General features: G+C 42.7%; 1 protein-coding gene across 1 annotated transcript; it reads left to right on the top strand.

The window, feature by feature from the left end:
• The first annotated feature begins 8,609 nt into the window (after window positions 1-8,609).
• On the top strand, window positions 8,610-19,368 carry LOC129815645 (heme transporter hrg1-A-like). The gene is made up of 3 exons (XM_055869633.1): window positions 8,610-9,062; window positions 14,166-14,333; window positions 18,269-19,368. Exons 1-3 carry the CDS (start codon window positions 8,933-8,935, stop codon window positions 18,403-18,405), a joined length of 435 nt encoding a protein of 144 aa, XP_055725608.1. The 5' UTR covers window positions 8,610-8,932; the 3' UTR covers window positions 18,406-19,368.
• Window positions 19,369-21,104: the final 1,736 nt, after the last annotated feature.

Genomic DNA, 21,104 nt, shown 5'->3' with positions numbered 1-21,104 from the left:
CGAGGAAACTTTGCAGGCACAGTGATCTGAGCAATTTGTTTTTACTTTGGGAAAGGGTAAAGTCTGCAAAACTTAGTCCACTCTGTTCGTAACAGATTGTAGTTTTGGGAACAGCAAACTGTACTGAGATCAAATGTTTCATCGATGAGAAAATTTGCACAATGTCGGCCAAAATCCATCTCGTTCCATCTTATCCTACTGCCGGCCACTGGTCTTCCTCTCCCTGCCATATGTGGTAGTGAATTATATATCCGGTGAAACATCTATCTGTGGCGTTATCGTTGTTGTTTTTTACAGAAATGTTTGGTGATTGGCTAGGGGTGTGTCTGAAATTCAATCTAGAGTGCCAGAGTTAATTTATGAACGCACCCTAGGACTGCCTTGGAGATCGAGATCGCCCGGTTTGTGACAACTGCCCTAAGCTAACAGACTGCATTAGAGCCACTGTTCTAGGTTTCGACTAGATGGGATACAGCTTTTGTCAGATTTCACTTTTCTTAGCATGTTAGGAGAAATTGCACAGCAAGTTAGGAGAAATAACGTAGGCGTTTAGGATAATTAGATTATAATTCAACTTGATGTTAATTTGACAAAAGCTGTATCCCTTCTAGCCATGTTCCCTTCTAGCCCTGTTCCACTCTGAGCAGTGGTCCTCAGTTGCTCCTTATCCCTGGGGGAGGATGGGGGGAAGGAGAGTTTGTTGCCATGCAACAGGGGAAGGATGGACTTTGATGGAGGGAGGGGACCTCTTTGGTTTACAGGTCCCTCTGGGAGGAAAGGGGGTCAGAGACAGCCAGGGGTAGGATGTTTGGAGTAGTTGGGTTGACATCAGGAGTGGTGGCCAGAGAGCTAGAATGTCAGAGGACGTCCAGAAGCTGTGAGTTTGACCTCTGGCTTTCTACAAGACTCAAGGGGTCTGCCTAGGGATTTGTCAAGGGTTTTCAGGCTATATCTCGGCAAGGACTCACACTGGCCTTGGCTAAAACAAAACAATCTAGCTAATTACAAAAACAGGAAATGGCTGGAACTTTCTGACTTTCACTTTCTCTAGCTTCTTCTTCTCAGAGCTGGAGATCGCTTAGCATGTTCTGCTCCACATCACCCGTGGGCGGAGAAACAGTTTTATTGTGATTAACTAATATTTTGTATTTATTCTGCTATATCTCCATAGCCTTTTGTACAATATTTGTCACACCCTGGCCTTAGTTATCTTTGTTTTCATTATTATTTTAGTTAGGTCAGGGTGTGACATGGGGAAGTTTGTGTGTTTTTGTATTGTCTAGGGTGTTGAATGGTTTAGGGGGTTAAATAGAGTAGATGGGTTAGTGTTCAGTGTAGGTGTCTAGGAAAGTCTATGGTTGCCTGAATTGGTTCTCAATCAGAGACAGCTGGTTATTGTTGTCTCTGATTGGGAGCCATATTTAAGGCAGCCATAGGCTTTAGCTGTTTGTGGGTAATTGTCTATGTTGAACATTTGTTGCTTGTCTGTGCACTAACGTTTGTAGCTTCACGGTCGTTTTGTTTTCAGTTTATGTATAGTGTTTGTTTTGTGGTTTCTCTCTCTTCTGAATAAAGAAGATGTATTTTTCACACGCTGCGCCTTGGTCCACTCTCTCACAGGAAGACGATCGTGACAGAATTACCCACCAAACCAGGACCAAGCAGCGTGAAAGGATGGAACAGCGCTTAGTGGAGGAATGGACCCGGGAAAAGGATAAGTGGAGAACAACCTGGGAAGAGATAGACAGGTGGGCGTGCGATCCAGAGAAAGTGCCGGAGCCTGCCTGGGATTCGCTGGAGCAGTGCGAGGAGGGTTACAGGATTATGGAGTTAGAGAAAGGAGCACGAACGCGCGGTAGGAAGCACTCAAGGAAACGCCAAAAATTTATTGGGGAGGGGCTCATGGGGAGTGTGGCGAGTCCAGATAGGAGATCTGCGTCAACTTCCCGTGCTACCAATGAGGACCCTAAGAAGGAACCTGAGCCAGTCGGGCTGATATTGGAGGTGAGCAATGGGAATGATACAGAGACTGTTAAGGATTTATTGGGGAGGTTGGAGGAGAGTGAAATGAGGGAGCTGCTGTGTTGGTGCGTGAGGTACAAAATCCACCCGACAGAGCGCGTGCGGGAAGTGATGTTACCTGAGTCAGCTCTCCTTGCTCATCCTGAGGTGCGTGCTAACCGTCTGGGAATGACAGTCCCACGAACCAGGCCTCCTGTACGCCTCCCTAGTCCTGCACCTCCTGTAGCAGCCCCACGTACTAACTCTCCTGTGGCAGCCCCTCATACCAGTCCTCCAGTTCCGGCACCACGCATCAAGCCTCCTGTGCGTCTCCAGAGTCCAGTATGTCCTGTTTCTCCTCCCCGCACTAGCTCTGAGATGCGTGTCCCCAGCCCGGTACCACCAGTTCCGGCACCACGCACTAGGCCTAATGTGCGTCTCCAGGGTCCAGTATGCCCTGTTCCTCCTCCCCGCACTAGCCCTGAGATTCGTGTCCCCAGCCTGGTACCACCAGTTCCGGCACCACGCACTAGGCCTAATGTGCGTCTCCAGGGTCCAGTATGCCCTGTTCCTCCTCCCCGCACTAGCATGAAGGTGCGTGTCTTTAGCCCGGTACCTCCAGTTCCGGTACCACGCACCAGGCCTACAGTGCGTCTCAGCCGGCCAGAGTCTGCCGTCTGCACAGCGGTGCCTGAACTGCCCGTCTGCCAAGCGCCATCTGAGCCACCCGTCTGCCAAGCGCCATCTGAGCCACCCGTCTGCCAAGCGCCATCTGAGCCATCCGTCTGCCCAGCGCCATCTGAGCCACCCGTCTGCCCAGCGCCATCTGAGCCATCCGTCTACCCAGCGCCATCTGAGCCATCCGTCTGCCCGAGCCATTAGAGCCGCCCGTCTGTCCCGAGCCGTCAGAGCTGTTCGTCAGTCAGGACCCGCTAGAGCCATTCGTCAGTCAGGATCTGCCAGAGCCGCCAACCAGACAGGATCAGCCAGAGCCGCCAACCAGACAGGATCAGCCAGAGCCGCCAACCAGACAGGATCTGCCAGAGCCGCCAACCAGACAGGATCTGCCAGAGTCACCAGCCAGCCATGTGCAGCCAGAGTCGCCAGCCAGCCATGTGCAGCCAGAGTCGCCAGCCAGCCATGTGCAGCCAGAGTCGCCAGCCAGCCATGTGCAGCCAGAGTCGCCAGCCAGCCATGTGCAGCCAGAGTCGCCAGCCAGCCATGTGCAGCCAGAGTCGCCAGCCAGCCATGTGCAGCCAGAGTCGCCAGCCAGCCATGTGCAGCCAGAGTCGCCAGCCAGCCATGTGCAGCCAGAGTCGCCAGCCAGCCATGTGCAGCCAGAGTCGCCAGCCAGCCATGTGCAGCCAGATCCGTCAGCCAGCCATGTGCAGCCAGATCCGTCAGCCAGCCATGTGCAGCCAGATCCGTCAGCCAGCCATGTGCAGCCAGATCCGTCAGCCAGCCATGTGCAGCCAGATCCGTCAGCCAGCCATGTGCAGCCAGATCCGTCAGCCAGCCATGAGCAGCCAGATCCGTCAGCCAGCCATGAGCAGCCAGATCCGTCAGCCAGCCATGAGCAGCCAGATCCGTCAGCCAGCTATGAGCAGCCAGATCCGTCAGCCAGCCATGAGCAGCCATATCCGTCAGCCAGCCATGAGCCGTCCAGCCAGGATCCGCCAGAGCCGTCATCCAGCCAGGATCCGCCAGAGCCGTCATCCAGCCAGGATCCGCCAGAGCCGCCTTCCAGCCAGGATCCGCCAGAGCTGTCCAACCAGGATCCGCCAGAGCCAGCCAGCCAGGATCCGCCAGCCAGCCAGGATCCGCCAGAACCAGCCAGCCAGGATCTGCCATCCAGCCAGGATCCGTCCCTCAGTCCGGAGCTGCCGTCCCTCAGTCCGGAGCTGCCCCTTATCCTGGTGCTGCCCCTTATCCCGGTGCTGCCCCTTATCCCGGTGCTGCCCCTTATCCCGGTGCTGCCCCTTATCCCGGTGCTGCCCCTTATCCCGGTGCTGCCCCTTAGTCCGGTGCTGCCCCTTTTCCGGTGCTGCCCCTTAGTCCGGTGCTGCCCCTTAATCCAGTGGGGTTAATGTGGAGGGTGGCCATTTGGAGGAGGCTACGAAAGCGGGTAGTGACTATGGTGGGGTGGGGACCACGACCAGTGCCAGAGCCGTCACCGTGGACAGACGCCCACCCAGACCCTCCCCTAGACTTTATGCTGGTGCGCCCGGAGTTCGCACCTTAAGGGGGGGGTTATGTCACACCCTGGCCTTAGTTATCTTTGTTTTCATTATTATTTTAGTTAGGTCAGGGTGTGACATGGGGAAGTTTGTGTGTTTTTGTATTGTCTAGGGTGTTGTATGGTTTAGGGGGTTAAATAGAGTAGATGGGTTAGTGTTCAGTGTAGGTGTCTAGGAAAGTTTATGGTTGCCTGAATTGGTTCTCAATCAGAGACAGATGGTTATTGTTGTCTCTGATTGGGAGACATATTTAAGGCAGCCATAGGCTTTAGCTGTTTGTGGGTAATTGTCTATGTTGAACGTTTGTTGCTTGTCTGTGCACTAACGTTTGTAGCTTCACGGTCGTTTTGTTGTTTTGTTTTCAGTTTATGTATAGTGTTTGTTTTGTGTTTTCTCTCTCTTCTGAATAAAGAAGATGTATTTTTCATACGCTGCGCCTTGGTCCACTCTCTCACAGGAAGACGATCGTGACAATATTGTCCTCCATTTTTATTTCTTTATTTTTTATTTAACCTTTATTTAACCTGTCTAGGATCAGCGTGGCGCTAGCGGCACACCCCCCCCCCCCCCACTGAAAAACCAGTGCCGCGAAATTCAAAAAAAATATTTTTTTAAAATATTTAACTTTCACACATTAAAGTCCAATACAGCTAATGAAAGACACAGATCTTATGAATCCAGTCAACATTTCCGATTTTTAAAATGTTTTACAGGGAAGACACAATATGTAAAGATGTACATCTATTACCTAAAAACACATTAGCATATTCCACCATCTTTTATTTGTCCACCAACACCAGTAGCCATCACCAATTCGGCTAAACTAAGATATTTATAGCCCCTAACCAACAAAAAAACTCATTAGATGACAGTCTGATAACATATTTATGGTATGGGATAGGTTTTGTTAGAAAAAAGTGCATATTTCAGGTATATGGCATAGTTTACAATTGCACCCACCATCACAAATGGACTAGAATAATTACAATGAGCAACGTGTTTACCTAACTACTAATCATCAAACATTTCGTAAAAATACACAGCATACACGAATCGAAAGACACAGATCCTGTGAATACAGACAATATTTCAGATTTTCTAAGTGTCTTACAGCGAAAACACAATAAATCGTTATATTAGCTTAGCACATAGCAATTAGCAGCCCAGCATTGATTCTAGCCAAAGTGAGCGATAAAAGTCAACATCGCCAAAAGATATTAATTTTTTCACTAACCTTCTCAGAATTCTTCCGATGACACTCCTGTAACATCACATTACAACATGCATATACAGTTTGATCGAAAATGTTTATATTTAGCCACCAAAATCATGGTTAGACAATGTGAAATGTAACTCAGCTGGTCAGAATTTGTCCTTGCGCCACTTAGACAGTGATCTACTCTTATACATAAATACTCATAAACGTGACTAAAAAATATAGGGTGGACAGGGATTGATAGACAATTTAATTCTTAATACAATTGCGTTATTACATTTTTTAATTTATCCTTACTTTTCAATACAGTTTGCGCCAAGCGAAGCTACGTCAAAAAACATGGCGTCCTAAGCCACTAAAATGTTTCGACAGAAACACGATTTATCATAATAAAAATGTCCTACCTTGAGCTGTTCTTCCATCAGTATCTTGGGCAAAGGATCCTTTCTTGGGAGAAATCGTCTTTTGGTGGAAAGCTGTCCTCTTGCCATGTGGAAATGTCAACTACGTTCGGGATGAACTGAAAAGCGTTCCCAACTTTTCACATCGTTGCAAAAATAAATGTCCCAAAATCGCACTAAACGGATATAAATTGCTATAAAACGCTTTAAATTAACTACTTTGTGATGTTTGTAACTCCTATAACGAGTGAAAAGATGACCGGAGAAATATAACAGGCTAAACTAATGCTTGGAACAGGAGAGGGTCGGTGTCTTCCACGCGCGTTACGCAGCAAGAAAAGACTTGCTAGCTAAAGGTTTTTTTCATTTGTAGTGCCTGTGAACGAGCAATCGAGCCCGTTGGAATCGTCATCACGTAAAGGCATCCAGGGGAAGACGTAAGAAGTGTCCGTATAGTCATAGCAACGACAGTGCCCGTTTAAATGACTTCAGAAAAGTGGCCAACGTTTCTCAAATCTGACTCCATGTCAGGGAAATTGCTGTAGAATGGGCTCTGTTCCACTTAGAGACAAAATTTCAACTCCTATAGAAACTATAGACTGTTTTCTATCCAATAATAATAATAATATGCATATTGTACGATCAAGGATTTTGTGGGAAGCCGTTTAAAAAATTAGCCACATTAGCATAAATAGTCTAAACAGCGCCCCCATCCCCAACAGGTTAACTACAGTATAGTATTCAGTAGCACATGATAAGTAATGAAAGGTATGATGTAACACAGGATGAACTGATCTTATTCAGCTAGTTTAGGCCTATATAGCCAGCTTATACAAGCTATTGTATATTAGCTTACACAATTTATAGATGTCAATAGAGGGCTGTACGGTCAAGCTCCCGAGTAATAAGGTAAGGAAGTGGCAAGAGTCGTCGGAGGTGTAAGAATAACTGGGAGTACAAAACTAGGGTATTTGGTGCTGAGGGATGTTATACATTTTTTGCCTGCTGGTGTGCAAAAATACCACAGAACGACTGAGCAATCTCTATCAAGTCTTCCAATACCACATTGGGCGGTGGTTTCTCATAATTCCGCAGTCGCTCGAGCCTGACACCTCTCTCTGGTGTGATGCCGCATTCACAACATCTTGTAGATTTCTTAAATACAAGCATACGACTGGGAAAAATCCCCTTGAATGCCCCTCCAGCTGGTAATTACTTTGGGAAACTCGTCTATCATCCCTGTGCGCTGAGTTTCCCACTTGCACCTCTCTGACGTAATTTGTCAACAAAAAAGACAGCAAGCATGGAGGCATCTTCATCAGTATTTGTTTATGGTAAGAACAAAATACAAATTGTTCATACAAAATGTATTCTGTTCATCTTCCATTTATTATTGTAGAAAGTGAAAGCAGCTCTGGATATAATTTTTATGGGCAAAAAATTTGCTAAACAATCACAAGCCTTCTAATGATCTCCATGGGCCTCCATGGTATTTCCCACTTCAAAATGTGAATGTATTCAACTCATATTTAAGACTTCACAACTGGTAATTACCACCTTCCCAACTGGTTATGAATGCAGCATAAGGATTTCATTGATGCCTTATCATTGGCTGTGACTATTAGATAACAGCATTGTCAAGCAAATCTGTGGAAGGTCAGTAGGTATCTGGGGAGTGAAGGGGGGGATGGGGTTCCGTTGACAAGGCTGAGGTGGGGTCATTTTGGATTGGGAAGTTGGTTAGTGTTAGTGGGGAAACACCCAGATGGGAGGTGTGAGGAATGTGGGGTTAGCTACCTGCAGATTCATGCAGGGTAGTAACGTTATAAGTTGTGATAATGGTTAAATATTTAGCTAGCTAAATAGACTCCTCTATGCAAGTAACCCTGTCAATAGAATGTTCATGATGTCACTGCAACAACTGTCAATAGATGTAGCTGGTAAATTTGCTCTGGCTATCTACTCCGATTTCAGAGCACTCGCCTGAGTGTGCCAGAGTGTAGAATAACTGACAAATTTATGAATGCTCAACACCTGTTGAATATGGCCGGTATCAGTAAACGTTGGCAAAAAAGCTTAATTAAATTGTTGCCAGCAGCACAGTTGCAGTCACCAGCGCTCTGAATAACGTAAAAACAGCCTAACCAGCTCTGCTAGGTCGAGTAAACTGGTTGCCTCATTTGTGTCTGGAAGTAGCTAGAAAGCTAGCCAATGTTAGCCAGTTAGGTTAGGTGCTTGACTGCTATTGTTAGGTCAGAACGCTCGGATCCGAGAGCAAAACGCTCTGAATTTACGAACGGACAATCTGACAACACTCTGAGTTTACAAATGCCCAAAGCACACTCTGGCACTACAGATTGAATTTACGAACACATCCGTAGTATAAACCAGCCTTTAGTCTTGAAATCTTTGGTTGTTTACTATATGACCTCACATGTAAATCCCTAAAGAGCTGGGTGGGGCTAAAGCTTAAGAGGGTGTGAACGATGCTGAAGGGGTGTAGACAAAGAAGAGCTATCCAGTTGGTGTACCAAAATATTCAAGGGACATTTTCTCAAAAGTGAGGTTACAAAGTTGATCAACTTTCAAAGCATAATTACTTTTCCATTGTTCCTCTATTGTAGTGTATGATATACAATTTTCTAGCTCCGAGGCTTTACTTTTATCCAATGTAAAAAACACAATTTCAAATTTTGCTACGTAAAACCGAATCGAGCTAGTCGGTCACAAATGTGTAATTCGCACTCCGACCTGAGAAAGGCAGCGTCTATTCTGTCGGAACGCAGAAGAAGAATAACAACAACCATTTCTAGGTTACAAAATAGGGCACATCGTTCGTGTTGTGTTATTGTGTAGACTTTTATATGAGCTATGTCGATTTAGCTCACATTTGCAGCAACGTAACGTATTAGCTACTATTGTAGTTCGGACGTTTTTATCCCAGTACACTACCATGCAGCTGTTAAACTAGCTTGAGTCGTGGAGTACAGAAACGAGTTTCTCAAAACAAAGCACTTGTTTTTAAACGTTGACGGTATTGTTATTTAAGTATTCTTGTCGTGTGTCATCCGTCCCCAATGGGGTTCAATAAGACGTACATCAGTATCGGGTATGCCTCTTTTGGCATGCTTATAGGATTCTCTGCGTTTATCGTGTGGAACATCGCGTACAAACAATCATGGACAGCTGCAATGGGAGGATTATCAGGTAAAGTATTAGCCAGAATGTAAACAATTATTTATTTTGTGAATGAGGCTGCAGACATGATGTAATATTATAGCTTTTGCAATATTTTCAGGATGCAACTGTCCATCTGACTCACATGAACTGGATATTGCCACAGTGTCGCTACCCATCTCATGTTACAAGTGTTACAGTCCTCGGGTTTGGAGTGCCACATGTTTAGAAGCCCACACTTTAATGTATTTTTACAAAAGAAAATGGAACGTTAACTACAGAATGTTCAGCGACAGACAGACACAGATATGATTATGTGAAGATGTTGTATAATCTGTCGGTCGGCAACATTCTATAGTTTTAAGCGTTGCAACACGATCCTCACTGAACAACATGCCCCAGGTCAAGGTATTCTAACTCGCAAAGTTTAATCGTTAAACTTGACTTCAGAAGAGAATAGCTAAATCTCTACACACCAGGTTATAAACTACTATATCTCTGTACATTGCAGTACATATAAAAGTAAATAGGCCTATGTCTACTTTCGAGTTTCCAAAACAGTTTTTTACACATCAGCGTTTTAGCATCAGCTATTACAGGGGTTTCGCTCAGCCCCCCCCCCCGTCTTTTTCTATGGGCACAAGCTCTGTTCATGACACAATCTGTTCACACCCTCTTGTTGGCGGAGACAACATTTTGCTGGTTTAAAACTTATTTCCTGCAATTTTACACATTTTGGCATAGGGTGCAGATATCATTTAGCAGTTTTAAAGCACATTTTCTTGCAATTCTAAACGTTTTGCCATGTATAATGTGTATTCATGTGATATTTGAGTGACTCACACATTACTACAAAACCTATGGGCAAATAAAATACCTAGTTAAAAACGTTAGTGTAACAGTATAGCTTCAGGCCCTCCTCGCACCAGGGACTTTCTGCACACATCAAGAACTGCCTGCCATGAAGCATCGTTACCCATCGCGCCACAATAGCGTTGAACATTTCAGAGCAAGGGGAACAATTACTTCAAGGTCTCAGAGCAAGTGACGTCACCGATTGAAACATTAGCGCGCACCCCGCTAACTAGCTAGCCATTTCACATCAGTTACATTAGCTGCCATGGGCTAGTTGATCTGGACATTTCTGACAAGTTATAAATAGCTCTCTAAGGTCAGCAATGACTAACATGACAAGAGGAAAACTGATGATGCACTACCCAATTTCGAAATTTCACCTTGTGCATTTTACTATGACAACTTTCAAGAGTAAGTTGAAAGCCTTCCTGGTTAACCTGGAATGTTGGATATTCCTGATGATAAAACAACACTGGTCAAAAACCTGTCAGGTGTCAACTCAGACTGTATTTCTGCTTACACAGCCTTTTTAAACAGTCTCCTCAGATGAACTTGGCACACAAGTCCTGCTACTCATCCCATTGGAAGTTATCTCCACATCACCATTCCAATTTTCTGACTTGATAAGAGTGGAAGCCTGCACCTACCATAAAGCAGTTAAACTTTCAAGTATTGAACATTGGCTACACTGCAGTTGGAGGAACATTAAGGCCTAGTTGCCAACCATGCATAGTTATTGTACAATAAATTATGGGCTATATTGCCTAGTGTTTTTATTTTATAATGTGGTGTAAAACACAGGTATTGACTGTGTAACACTTAGAGCACCCATTTTGTCATTTATGTAATGACCTAGTTAATTAGTGGTGCATTTGTGGCGGTGAACTTTGCGCTCTCGTTAGTTCATCCTCTCAGGTCAGCAAGTTGATATCTGTGTGACTTTTCTCCTCATTGTTGTAAACTCATACTTCTTCAAACAGAATAGTAGCTGCAGATGCCTATTTAGTGATGCATTTAGTAAGGTATTGTATTGTAGTGACCCGCACAGACAGCTGTGTGTTATGTGTTAGGCTAGTAGGTGGTTGTGTTGTAGTACCCAGTGTTCGCGGGGTCCAACATGCCAATCAACCTGCTATCTGCGAATCACGGGAATGCCTGGAATGTTCTGATGCCGGGCATCCTGGTGGTTGGCGGAGTGGCGTGGAGGGAGGTTGGGCAGGGGGATGGAGCATTGCAAGTTAAGACCAGGTTTAGCCATTGTTCTCTCTCTTATGTCTGGTCTTCACAAGAGAAGATCACGGTTGGTTTGTGAGGTATCTTTCATTTATTTGCCGTGGACTACGGCCAAACAGTAGCCTGTGTGAAGTTGGGTTAATAAACCGTAAATTCGTAAACTGAATCCTCAGTCTGGACAATTGTTCCTTTATGATCTAGTCCGATCATTACAGTATGTATATTTCACATACAGTGTACATCTTGCTGTTGTTAAATTCATGATTTCAATCTAACATGAAGTCAAATGACTTTTTATAAAGTGCTCTGTCACTAATGTTCCAAAGGCCAAATCCACTTTTTTTTTCTTGTGGGGTCATGATAGCAGCATGGGATGTGTGGTGCCTGTGCCAATAGAGAAACCATCAATAAAGGTTGTTTTTAAAATATTTTTGGGGGGTTTGTGCTTGGTCATATGATTGTAAACCATGAGATGAGATGGGGAAATTAGTGAGGTCAGCATGGCAGATTGACACAGCAGAATAAGACAACCCTTCTTTGTATCAGAGCATGAAGTCTGATACCAACAGGCTCAGAGACAGTTTCTATCTACAAGCCATCAGACTGCTGAACTCTTGAACTGGACTGACCAGCTGCACTCCTTAGCACACACGCACACACTCACACAGATATAGACTCTTTCACACATACTTATACATTCATGCTACACACACAACTGCTGCTATCAGACTCTTATTGCCACCTCCCGCTATTCTCCAAAACATGTGTAAATATTGGACAATAAATGGTGCCTTCCTGTATTATACTTATGCTAAAAATTGTATTCTATTCTACTGAGGCATTGTTCTATTCTTATATTTTATTTCTTATTGTTGTTTATTTGTTGAAGGGAACCTGCAAGTAAGCATTTCATTGGACAGTGTATACCATGTGTATACCATACATACGACTAATAAAACTTAAAGCTCCATCTAACAATTGAACTTAGTAGCTTTGCTGTATCCCAATTCTCTACACTTTCCCCAAAAAACTCCCCATCATTGATTTAAAAGCTTTGGATTGTTGTAAGCATTGGTAGGAGGGAGTTTCTACCATTTGTTAAGTCCACGACAGGAAGTGTGCAAGTGCACACTTCAGGAAAAGGGTGGAGAATCAAGACTCAGCCCTAATCACTATCTGACCATGCTTGAAAAGAAGCCAGTATGTTACTTTCAAACCTCAAACACTGTTAAAACTGTTTAACCCCCAACCCTGAAGAAAGAACATAAAGTTTATGTAGGCTACTTGCTCATTAGTTCTGGGCCTGTATTCAAAACATGTGTCAGTGGGTTATGATCCAGGATCTGGTCCTCCCTGTCTATATACACTTATTTTTACTAGAGCTGGGATTTGCCAGGGACCTCACAATACGATATTATCATGAGGTGTATCATTAGGGTGTGTTCGTAAATTCACTCTGGAGTGCCAGAGTGCGCTTTGGGCATTCGTAATTTCAGAGTGTTTATTTGTGGCTGGGTCTGTTTCTCTAACTTGTTTTGTACAATTGCATTTTGGAGTGAACAAAACTTTTGTTTGGCCGAGTAGTAGGGTTGAGCCGAGCGTTCTGACCTCAGCTTGACTGCCGTTGAAACTGGCTTGCTAGCTACTTTCAGACACAAATGAGAGAACCTCACTCTGACCATTTTACTCGCCCTAGCGTAGCTGGTTAGGCTGTTTTAATGTTATCTAGAGCGCTGGTGACGAACTGTGCTGCTGGCAACATTTTAACGCTTTTTTGCTGACGTTTACTGAAACCGGTCATATTCAATGGGTGTTGCACGTTCGTAAATTCAGCAGTTATTCTGCGCTCTGGGACAACCAGACCAGAGTGCTCTGAAATCGGAGTAGATATCCAGAGTGTATTTACGAATGCCCCCTTAGATGCAGATTCTATATGTATTGTGATTTTCACGATTCTATATGTATTGTGATTTGATACTGGTTTTATTGCAATTTGATGTTCCAAACATATTGCTCACGATATGTCTGCTGCAGAGGGACAAGAGAGCCATGAGAAAACAAGTTTTGATTGGTCATGGAAATAAAAGCGCTGAACACTTTTTTGCTCCCTATTTAAAAAGAAGATGGAGAACAAACTATGAAGGAGAAATACTGGAGTTTTGCTACAGGTACAGCCAACTAGCTCAAATAATATTGCAATATTGTCGATACGATATATATCGTCTAAAATAATATCCCAATATGTAACTGTATTACTATTATTTACACTTATTCATTATGATCTAAAAGGCAAGACTGTTTCTATAGGCCTGTCAACAGCACTCCTACGTTGAGACTCGTTGTGAACATGGCCCTTAACATTGCCACTTTGTCCTACCTAGCATGCCCAACGAGTAAGGACGGTTCAAATATTGTGTAAGAAATGGGGAAAGTGGATTCACGAAGGACACTGCTATACGTTGTCAAATGGACTTGTTGTTATGAAGCTGACACCGTAAAAGAGGAACATGGAGTGAGTGACAACAGTTTGAATTGAGACACAAATGACACAGCAAAACGTTATGTGCTGTGTCAGAATATGTTCACCCCTAACACATCTCCACACAATAACATAGAGTAGCCTAACCTCAATGGCCATGTACTCTTATCTCCACCAGCACAGCTAGAAGAGTACCGGCCACCCCTCTGAGCCTGGTTCCTCTCTAGGTTTCTTCCTAGGTTCCTGCCTTTCTAGGGAGTTTATCCCTAGCCTTTGTGTCTCTACATCTTCATTGCTTGCTCTTTGGGGTTTTAGGCTCGGTTTCTGCATAAGCACTTTGTGACATCTGCTGATGTAAAAAGGGCTTTATAAATCCATTTGATTCATTGAATGCAGTTCAAGATTTTATAACAAAGAGGAAATCTTTATCCTCAAATTCTTACAATTAAATACTTAAAGTTACTTAGTGCTTGTCTCATCATGTCGTCAGGAATTTGACTCAAAGTGTAAGGATTTTGAACAACCAGCCCCTGACTGCCTGTGTTTCTGTGTCTCTTCCCCCTCAGGTGTTCTGGCTTTCTGGGCCCTCATCACCCACATCATGTACTTGCAGGACTACTGGCGCACCTGGCTGAAGGGCCTCAAGTTCTTCCTCTTCATGGGTGTCTTCTTCGCCCTTCTGGCAGTGGTGGCCTTCATCACCTTCCTCTCCCTCGCCATCACCAACAAAGAGTGTGAGTCTCACACACACACTCCATTCACTCTCTTATTCCTTCACTCCTTCTTTGATCCTAATTTGCTTCTCATCTGCCCTTCACTTGCTCTACTGTTCATTCTCTAACCACTGTTTTTCATATAAGGCTGAAGTCATCTGTGTAAACTGCTGACCTAGACACTTGCGTATAATCCGAGCACAAACAAATATGCACAAATAAGCTAGCGAACGTCCTTGGCTGCAATGATAGCCAGTTAGCTAGATAGCTAGCTAGGCAATGTTAGCCAACATAAGACTGTAAAGTTAGCTAACGTTAGATGGGTAATGTTAGCTTGCTTATCCAAAGTCTAGCAGTTAGCCTCTGTAGCTAGATAACACCAGTCAGCTGAACGCTATCCAGCTAACGTAAACACACTCACTTTTGTACATCGCCTTGGTCCGTACAATTGACCTTATAATTTGCGCCCCAAAAACGTAATACTTCCAGATCAACTGTAATATCAATACCAATGTAAAGCACAATTTCTCCTCTTTCCAACTAAATTAATGACGAGACCTTCATGTTGCCCATCTCTGCATAATTCAACAAGGCAATGAGCTCCGTCGGGTCTTTTTAAAAATGGCGGGTGGGGAACGAAGGCTACGAAGTGATCTTGAAAAGGGGGAAATATGTCGGGTGAAGAAAACAGGGTTTTTTCACCCGATTTGTCCAACTAATCAACTTTAAAATGTAAATAAAACGTAAAGAGTTTATGTAATGTCTCATCACATACCTGTTTGAAGGTTTGTGTCGAATTTAAAGAGGGGTTTAGTGCTGCTCTAACGTTAGCCTCACAATTGAACTGCAGCTGTTCCGGGTTTTGAGTGTCATGATGGCTCGCATAGAAAAATGCAATTGGCACCCTAGTCATGAAATATATTAGTTTAATATTAGCAATAATTATATTAATTTAGACAAAAATCATGAGGTTTTCTTACAAGTGTATATGGTTAAGCATGATTTCACTCTGCAAGAGAAGGGCTACCCCTGGTGGAAAGAGGCTGTACGGCACAAAATGAGTTCCAAATGAGCGCTGTACGTTACGTAGTGAAAAGTCACGATGTAACGTACAGTGTCAGAGGGGTCAGTTTTTTCATCTTTTCTCCAATACTGTTAGTCCATTACCATGTCAATCAACGCTGAATCGAAACGTAGTTCACACCCCGGATTTTGATGCCAACACAGTCACTACAGTCCCATTCGTTTTCATTGCAGCCTCGTTTGAATGTTGCGGTTACAGTAAGACTGTTGCAATCAATTGAGCTTTTCACCTTCTGAAAACTACAGACAATTACTTTTGTTTATCCATGGTAAATTCGACACATTCTACAAACAGTTCAAAATTGATTTGAGTTATTAGAAGGCAACATCCAGCAGACCAGGATTTAAACCAGCAACCCAAGAATACCACCTGTGCCGTTAAGGCCCAGACCTTTTTGCGGAGGCTGATTTAAAGGGTAAAATAGCACTGCCGATGACTGACTTTTGATTGTGAACAAAAAGTCTGTTTTTTTTTTGAAATGTTGTATAATGCTCCTTTAACAGAAAGTCACTTTCCGGTGTAAAAAACAATGTTTTAAGTGACAAGAAGGCATTGGTCTGAAGCCAAAAATAAAGGAAATTCACATGAGCACCACAATGCCTACTCCACCCATGCTCTACTAAGGTTTCCAGCACACAGCTTTGACCTACAACAGTAGATATGTTGGTCTATTGTACTTCAAACAATGTGAATGCAGGTTGCTAAGGATTCAAACCTTCTTAAACAGCCTAATTCATACTCTTCAGTGGAGAAATGGACTTTACTGTGTTCTGCTATTAAATAATGTGTATATACGCTACTGTTCAAAAGTTTGGGGTCACTTAGAAATGTCCTTGTTTTTGAAAGAAAATCACATTTTTGGTCCATTAAAATAATTTCAAATTGATCAGAAATACAGTGTAGACATTGTTAATGTTGTAAATGACTATTGTAGCTGGAAACAGCAGATTTTTATTTATGGAATATCTACATAGGCGTACAGAGGCCCATTATCAGCAACCATCACTCCTGTGTTCCAATGGCACGTTGTGTTAGCTAATCCAAGTTTATCATTTTAAAAGGCCAGCATCCTGGAGTCGCCTCTTCACTGTTGACGTTGAGACTGGTGTTTTGCGGGTACTATTTAATGAAGCTGCTAGTTGAGGACTTGTGAGGCGTCTGTTTCTCAAACTAGACACTCTAATGTACTTGTCCTCTTGCTCAGTTGTGCACCGGGGCCTCCCTCCCACTCTTTCTATTCTGGTTAGAGTCAGTTTGCGCTGTTCTGTGAAGGGAGTAGTACACAGCGTTGTACGAGATCTTCAGTTTCTTGGCAATTTTAGCCTTTATTTCTCAGAACAAGAATAGACTGACGAGTTTCAGAAGAAAGGTCTTTGTTTCTGGCCATTTTGAGCCTGTAATCGAACCCACATGCTGATGCTCCAGATACTTAACTAGTCTAAAGAAGGCCAGTTTTATTGCTTCCTTATTCAGGACAACAATTTTCAGCTGTGCGAACATAATTGCAAAATGTTTTTCTAATGATCATTTAGCCCTTTAAAATTATAAACTTGGATTAGCTAACACAACGTGCCATTGGAACACAGGGGTGATGGTTGCTGATAATGGGCCTCTGTACGCCTATGTAGATATTCCATTAAAAAAATCAGCCGTTTCCAGCTATGATAGTCATTTACAACATTAACAATGTCTATATATGTCTATCTGTATTTCTGATAAATGTTATTTTAATGGACAAAGAATTTGCTTTCTTTCAAAAACAAGGACATTTCAAAGTGACCCCAAACTTTTGAACGGTAGTGTGTGTGTGTGTGTGTATATATATCTCTCATTAGGCTGTAAGTATTTTTAGATATAGGCCTTTTGTAAATGTGTTTTATTATTATAGCATCACCATCTTTATTGCAACATGAAATACAAATGCACACAACTTTAAGCTACATATTCCTTTTCACATAGGTAATGAACTGCCCATTGATCCGCACAGCAATTGATAAAACAGAACCATGTTTGCAAGTGTTTCTGAGCTTCTGTGAATATTACACAGGTGAGCTAACTGTTACAGAAATCAGGAATGCAGACAGTAGACTTCTATAAGAGTGACTGTATCCAACACGCTGTAACCTGTTGTTATGTTGGGTGCCTACTGACCCCCCAAAAAATTACAATTCTCAATGTCATATATTGCTAAAATAAAGGTTTAAGGAAATACAGGCAGGCACCACATTACTACAAGACAAAACAGATCGCTCAATCAAGTGTGATGGTCTTGTAAGTATAAAAGAAAAGCTTGCTTTCATATAATTTTAAAATGCTTGAACTGGTACTGGAATGGGATGTGTGAAGAATCCAATACTTTAACATGTATGCGGTTCAAGTCACATTATTGTGGCAGCACCTCCTCTAAGAGTAGGAATTAGGCTGTTTGAGAAGGTTTGAATCCTAAGCAGCCTGCCTACACATTGTTTGAAGTACAATACCAACATAGCTGCTGTAGTAGGTCAAAGCTGTGTGCTGGAAAACCTTGGTAGAGCATGGGTGGAGAAGGAATTGTGGTGCACGTGAATTTCCTTTCTTTTTTGACTTCAGACCCATGCCTATTTTTTACTTAACTTAGTTTTTTGTTTTTAATTTAGTCATTAGTATTGCATATTTCAGCTCTTAGGGCACTTGCACGTGATTAAATCTATTTCCACACAAAATGACACACATAACATATAAGTTCATGGTGTTATTATTCATGGTGTTATTCTATGTGAAATCCATTGCCTTTGTGTATGTTACAAGCCTGAAGCTGTGGTCAGTTTTTCTACAGGAACATTCATTGAAAAGTCCGCAAGACTAATATCTGTCGTGTCTCTGTCATTTTCAGCACTGACTGACCCGAGGAGCCTGTTCCTGTCGGGCGTGTGGAGTTTAATGACCCTGAAGTGGTCCATCCTGCTCGCCCTCTACTCACACCGCTACCGCAAAGAGTTTGCTGACATCAGCATCCTCAGTGACTTTTGATAAGGGCCATTGAACCCCTCTATAGTGAGGGAATGAGTACCATGATCTCCACCTATGCCCGCGCCTCCTCGTTTAGGTTACCCGCTCTTTTCCTATGTCTGTGAAATCAAATCAACGTTAATTTGTCACGTGCACAGGATACAACCGGTGTAAACAGTACAGTGAAATGCTTACCTGCAAGCTCTTCCTTAACAATGTAGTATTCAATATCAAAGGGAAAGAAATAGAAAATCCACAATAGAATCTTAAAAAGCTCACAGAAACAGGGAATGCTCAGCGCCTGCTAGCCAGTCTATCCACAAGTTCATCCCTATTTTATACTGTTTATGGATTTTTACTGTCTTCCTATACATATGTGACACTCTTTTCTGTGTTCCTGTCGTATGTCCTCTGAAGTTGTTTTTAGTCATATGCCAATATCTCTCTTTTTATGAGATATGGGGTTCTTATTTGATGAATTTGTATCTAATCCTTGATGATCATGTACACCTGTGCTTATATACCTAGGATGTTTTTTACTATATCTATATATATATATGATACAGAATTGATTTCCATTCTCTTGCCACAAGGGGGCGTCACTCCATCAAATGCGTTGGCTGTTGGGAAATGTTTTTGCTTTTAGAGATAAGCCTATCTCAGATTTCATCTCAGTGTAGTATAACTGTACTCTACCTGCACAAATCATAGATCATCAATTCTAGACAACAATAGGACACATCACAGGCATGTTTGGGAAATCCAAGTGCTCGGATTTTAATATGACTGTTCTGTGTTATCCGTTTTTACACTTTGTGCTTGGGTTCACAAAAACTTTCTGTCACCTGTAGTCAGTATATGTGACGAAGCCACTACATTTAGTTTGTTGGGTCTCAACACTATTTGGAAACACTTTACTTAATGCTGACAGGTATAATGCATTTTTTATGTAAGACTTATCATAAGACTTGTTTGACCCCCCCCCCCCCTTATAAAGTCTTATAGCATTATACCTGCCAGTGTTAGCCACTTTCACAGCATCCCACCACCACTGACTGTATAAAATGACTATATGAAGAAAGATTGTACTACCATCCCATAATGTAAGAACAACTGCTTTTACAACAGTTGCAAATTAATTTCAAATGTCTCTTTTTAGTACTTGTCGTATTTGAATGGAGATATTTCGTAGCATTTTTATAATTTCCATGATGGGAAGTTGTCAACAAAGTGAACGAAGACCAAACCAATGATGTCCCAAGTGTGAGAAGGACCATTGGAGCTTAATAATATGAGCCTTTGACCAATTTTATTCCGGTAACTGCTTTGGCTCCCAACACGATGACCCGAGTCTGAAAAGGTACTCTGCTCCCTATATAGTGCACTACAGACGCACCAAGGACTAATTACGTGAATGCTTCAGTAATCATAAACATTTGTTTGTTGCTTCTCAGATCCAAAATATTGGTGATCATCATACTGCTGCCTGTGGAGATTAATGTGATCCTCTTTTTCCTTTTTAAAAGTCTGTTTCTATGTGAGCTACCACATCTAGCATATTGTAATAATGAAACATGGAATGATGTATATCCACTTGCGTGTGTGTGTAGGAATGTATGTCTGTTGTACAGGTATGTATGTGAGAGCCATATTAATAAAATATAATTGTAGGACAGCCGTTTTTATTGTGTTGGTAGTACATCTCGTACAAAGTCCTACATAACAGTTAGAACCTTGTGTTGTACCTCAAATCAAATGTTATTGGTCACGTACACATGGTTAGCAGATGTTAATGCGAGTGTAGCGAAATGCTTGTGCTTCTAGTTCCGACCATGCAGTAATATCTAACAAGTAATCTAACAATTTCACAATTACTACCTAATACACACAAGTCTAAAGGAACAACTTCAGTTGTACAATGTGAGTGTGTACAAGGCATAGAGCGAAGTGTCTATAGACTTTGATTTTACAAAGATGTGCTCCGTTCTTTTGAATTAGCTTTACTAGCAGATAGAACGCACCCTCATCTTAGTGGTGTACTTTGAAGGAAAAGCTTAGCTTAACTACATTGTGGAAGTGGTTGCACTGTTGCTGTGGGGTACCCCGGGAAGGGGTTTAATTGATGGAGAAAAAGTAGAACTGGCCTCTAGCGTCTAATGTTTGGAAACAACATAAATCATATGCATCACAGGACTTGTCATGACATAACAGCCTTATTATAAGACATTATGAAGGCACATACATGGCTATATACAAGTTATAATGCATTATACCTGCAGGCTGTTACCCAATGCTAAAGTAATTGTAAAGTGTTACCCAGATTTGTGTCTGTTAAACTGATAGAGGGAAAGTGGTTCATTTGAGTGATTATGCCACCTACAAAATCCAAATTTAACACTTGTGTGTATTTGTAGGGTGGAGTTGTAGTATAGTTTCCACAATGGGGTTTCTCAGAAGGATTCTAGGAGGGGATGAGGGTTAGAGTGTCTGGGGAGCCCAGTGTCTTTTTTGAGGGAGTGAAACATTGTCATTTTTATTTAGCTCAGGCCAGCCGGGTCAGACCCCTGCGTTAGACTGGGATTTACACTGAGGTAGAGCCAGACATTTCCCCTATCACCCAGCCCACATTATAAAAGAAAACACTCCATAGCACTACAGGCAACAGTAAACGCTCGGGCAATAACCTGCGCTTTGAAGTTTGGCAATTATTCAATCCGTCC

The sequence above is a fragment of the Salvelinus fontinalis genome, chromosome 18 (assembly GCF_029448725.1).
Source record: "Salvelinus fontinalis isolate EN_2023a chromosome 18, ASM2944872v1, whole genome shotgun sequence".
Taxonomy (NCBI): Eukaryota; Metazoa; Chordata; class Actinopteri; order Salmoniformes; family Salmonidae; genus Salvelinus; species Salvelinus fontinalis.
Note: the sequence above shows the minus strand (reverse complement) of the source record. Positions and strands in the feature narration are given on the sequence as shown.

Coding starts and splice junctions, on each gene's coding strand:
- LOC129815645 (XM_055869633.1), top strand. CDS start 8,933: ATGGGGTTCAATAAGACGTACATCAGTATCGGGTATGCCTCTTTTGGC. Junction 9,063..14,165: donor TGCAATGGGAGGATTATCAG/GTAAAGTATTAG, acceptor CTTCCCCCTCAG/GTGTTCTGGCTTTCTGGGCC. Junction 14,334..18,268: donor CGCCATCACCAACAAAGAGT/GTGAGTCTCACA, acceptor TGTCATTTTCAG/CACTGACTGACCCGAGGAGC.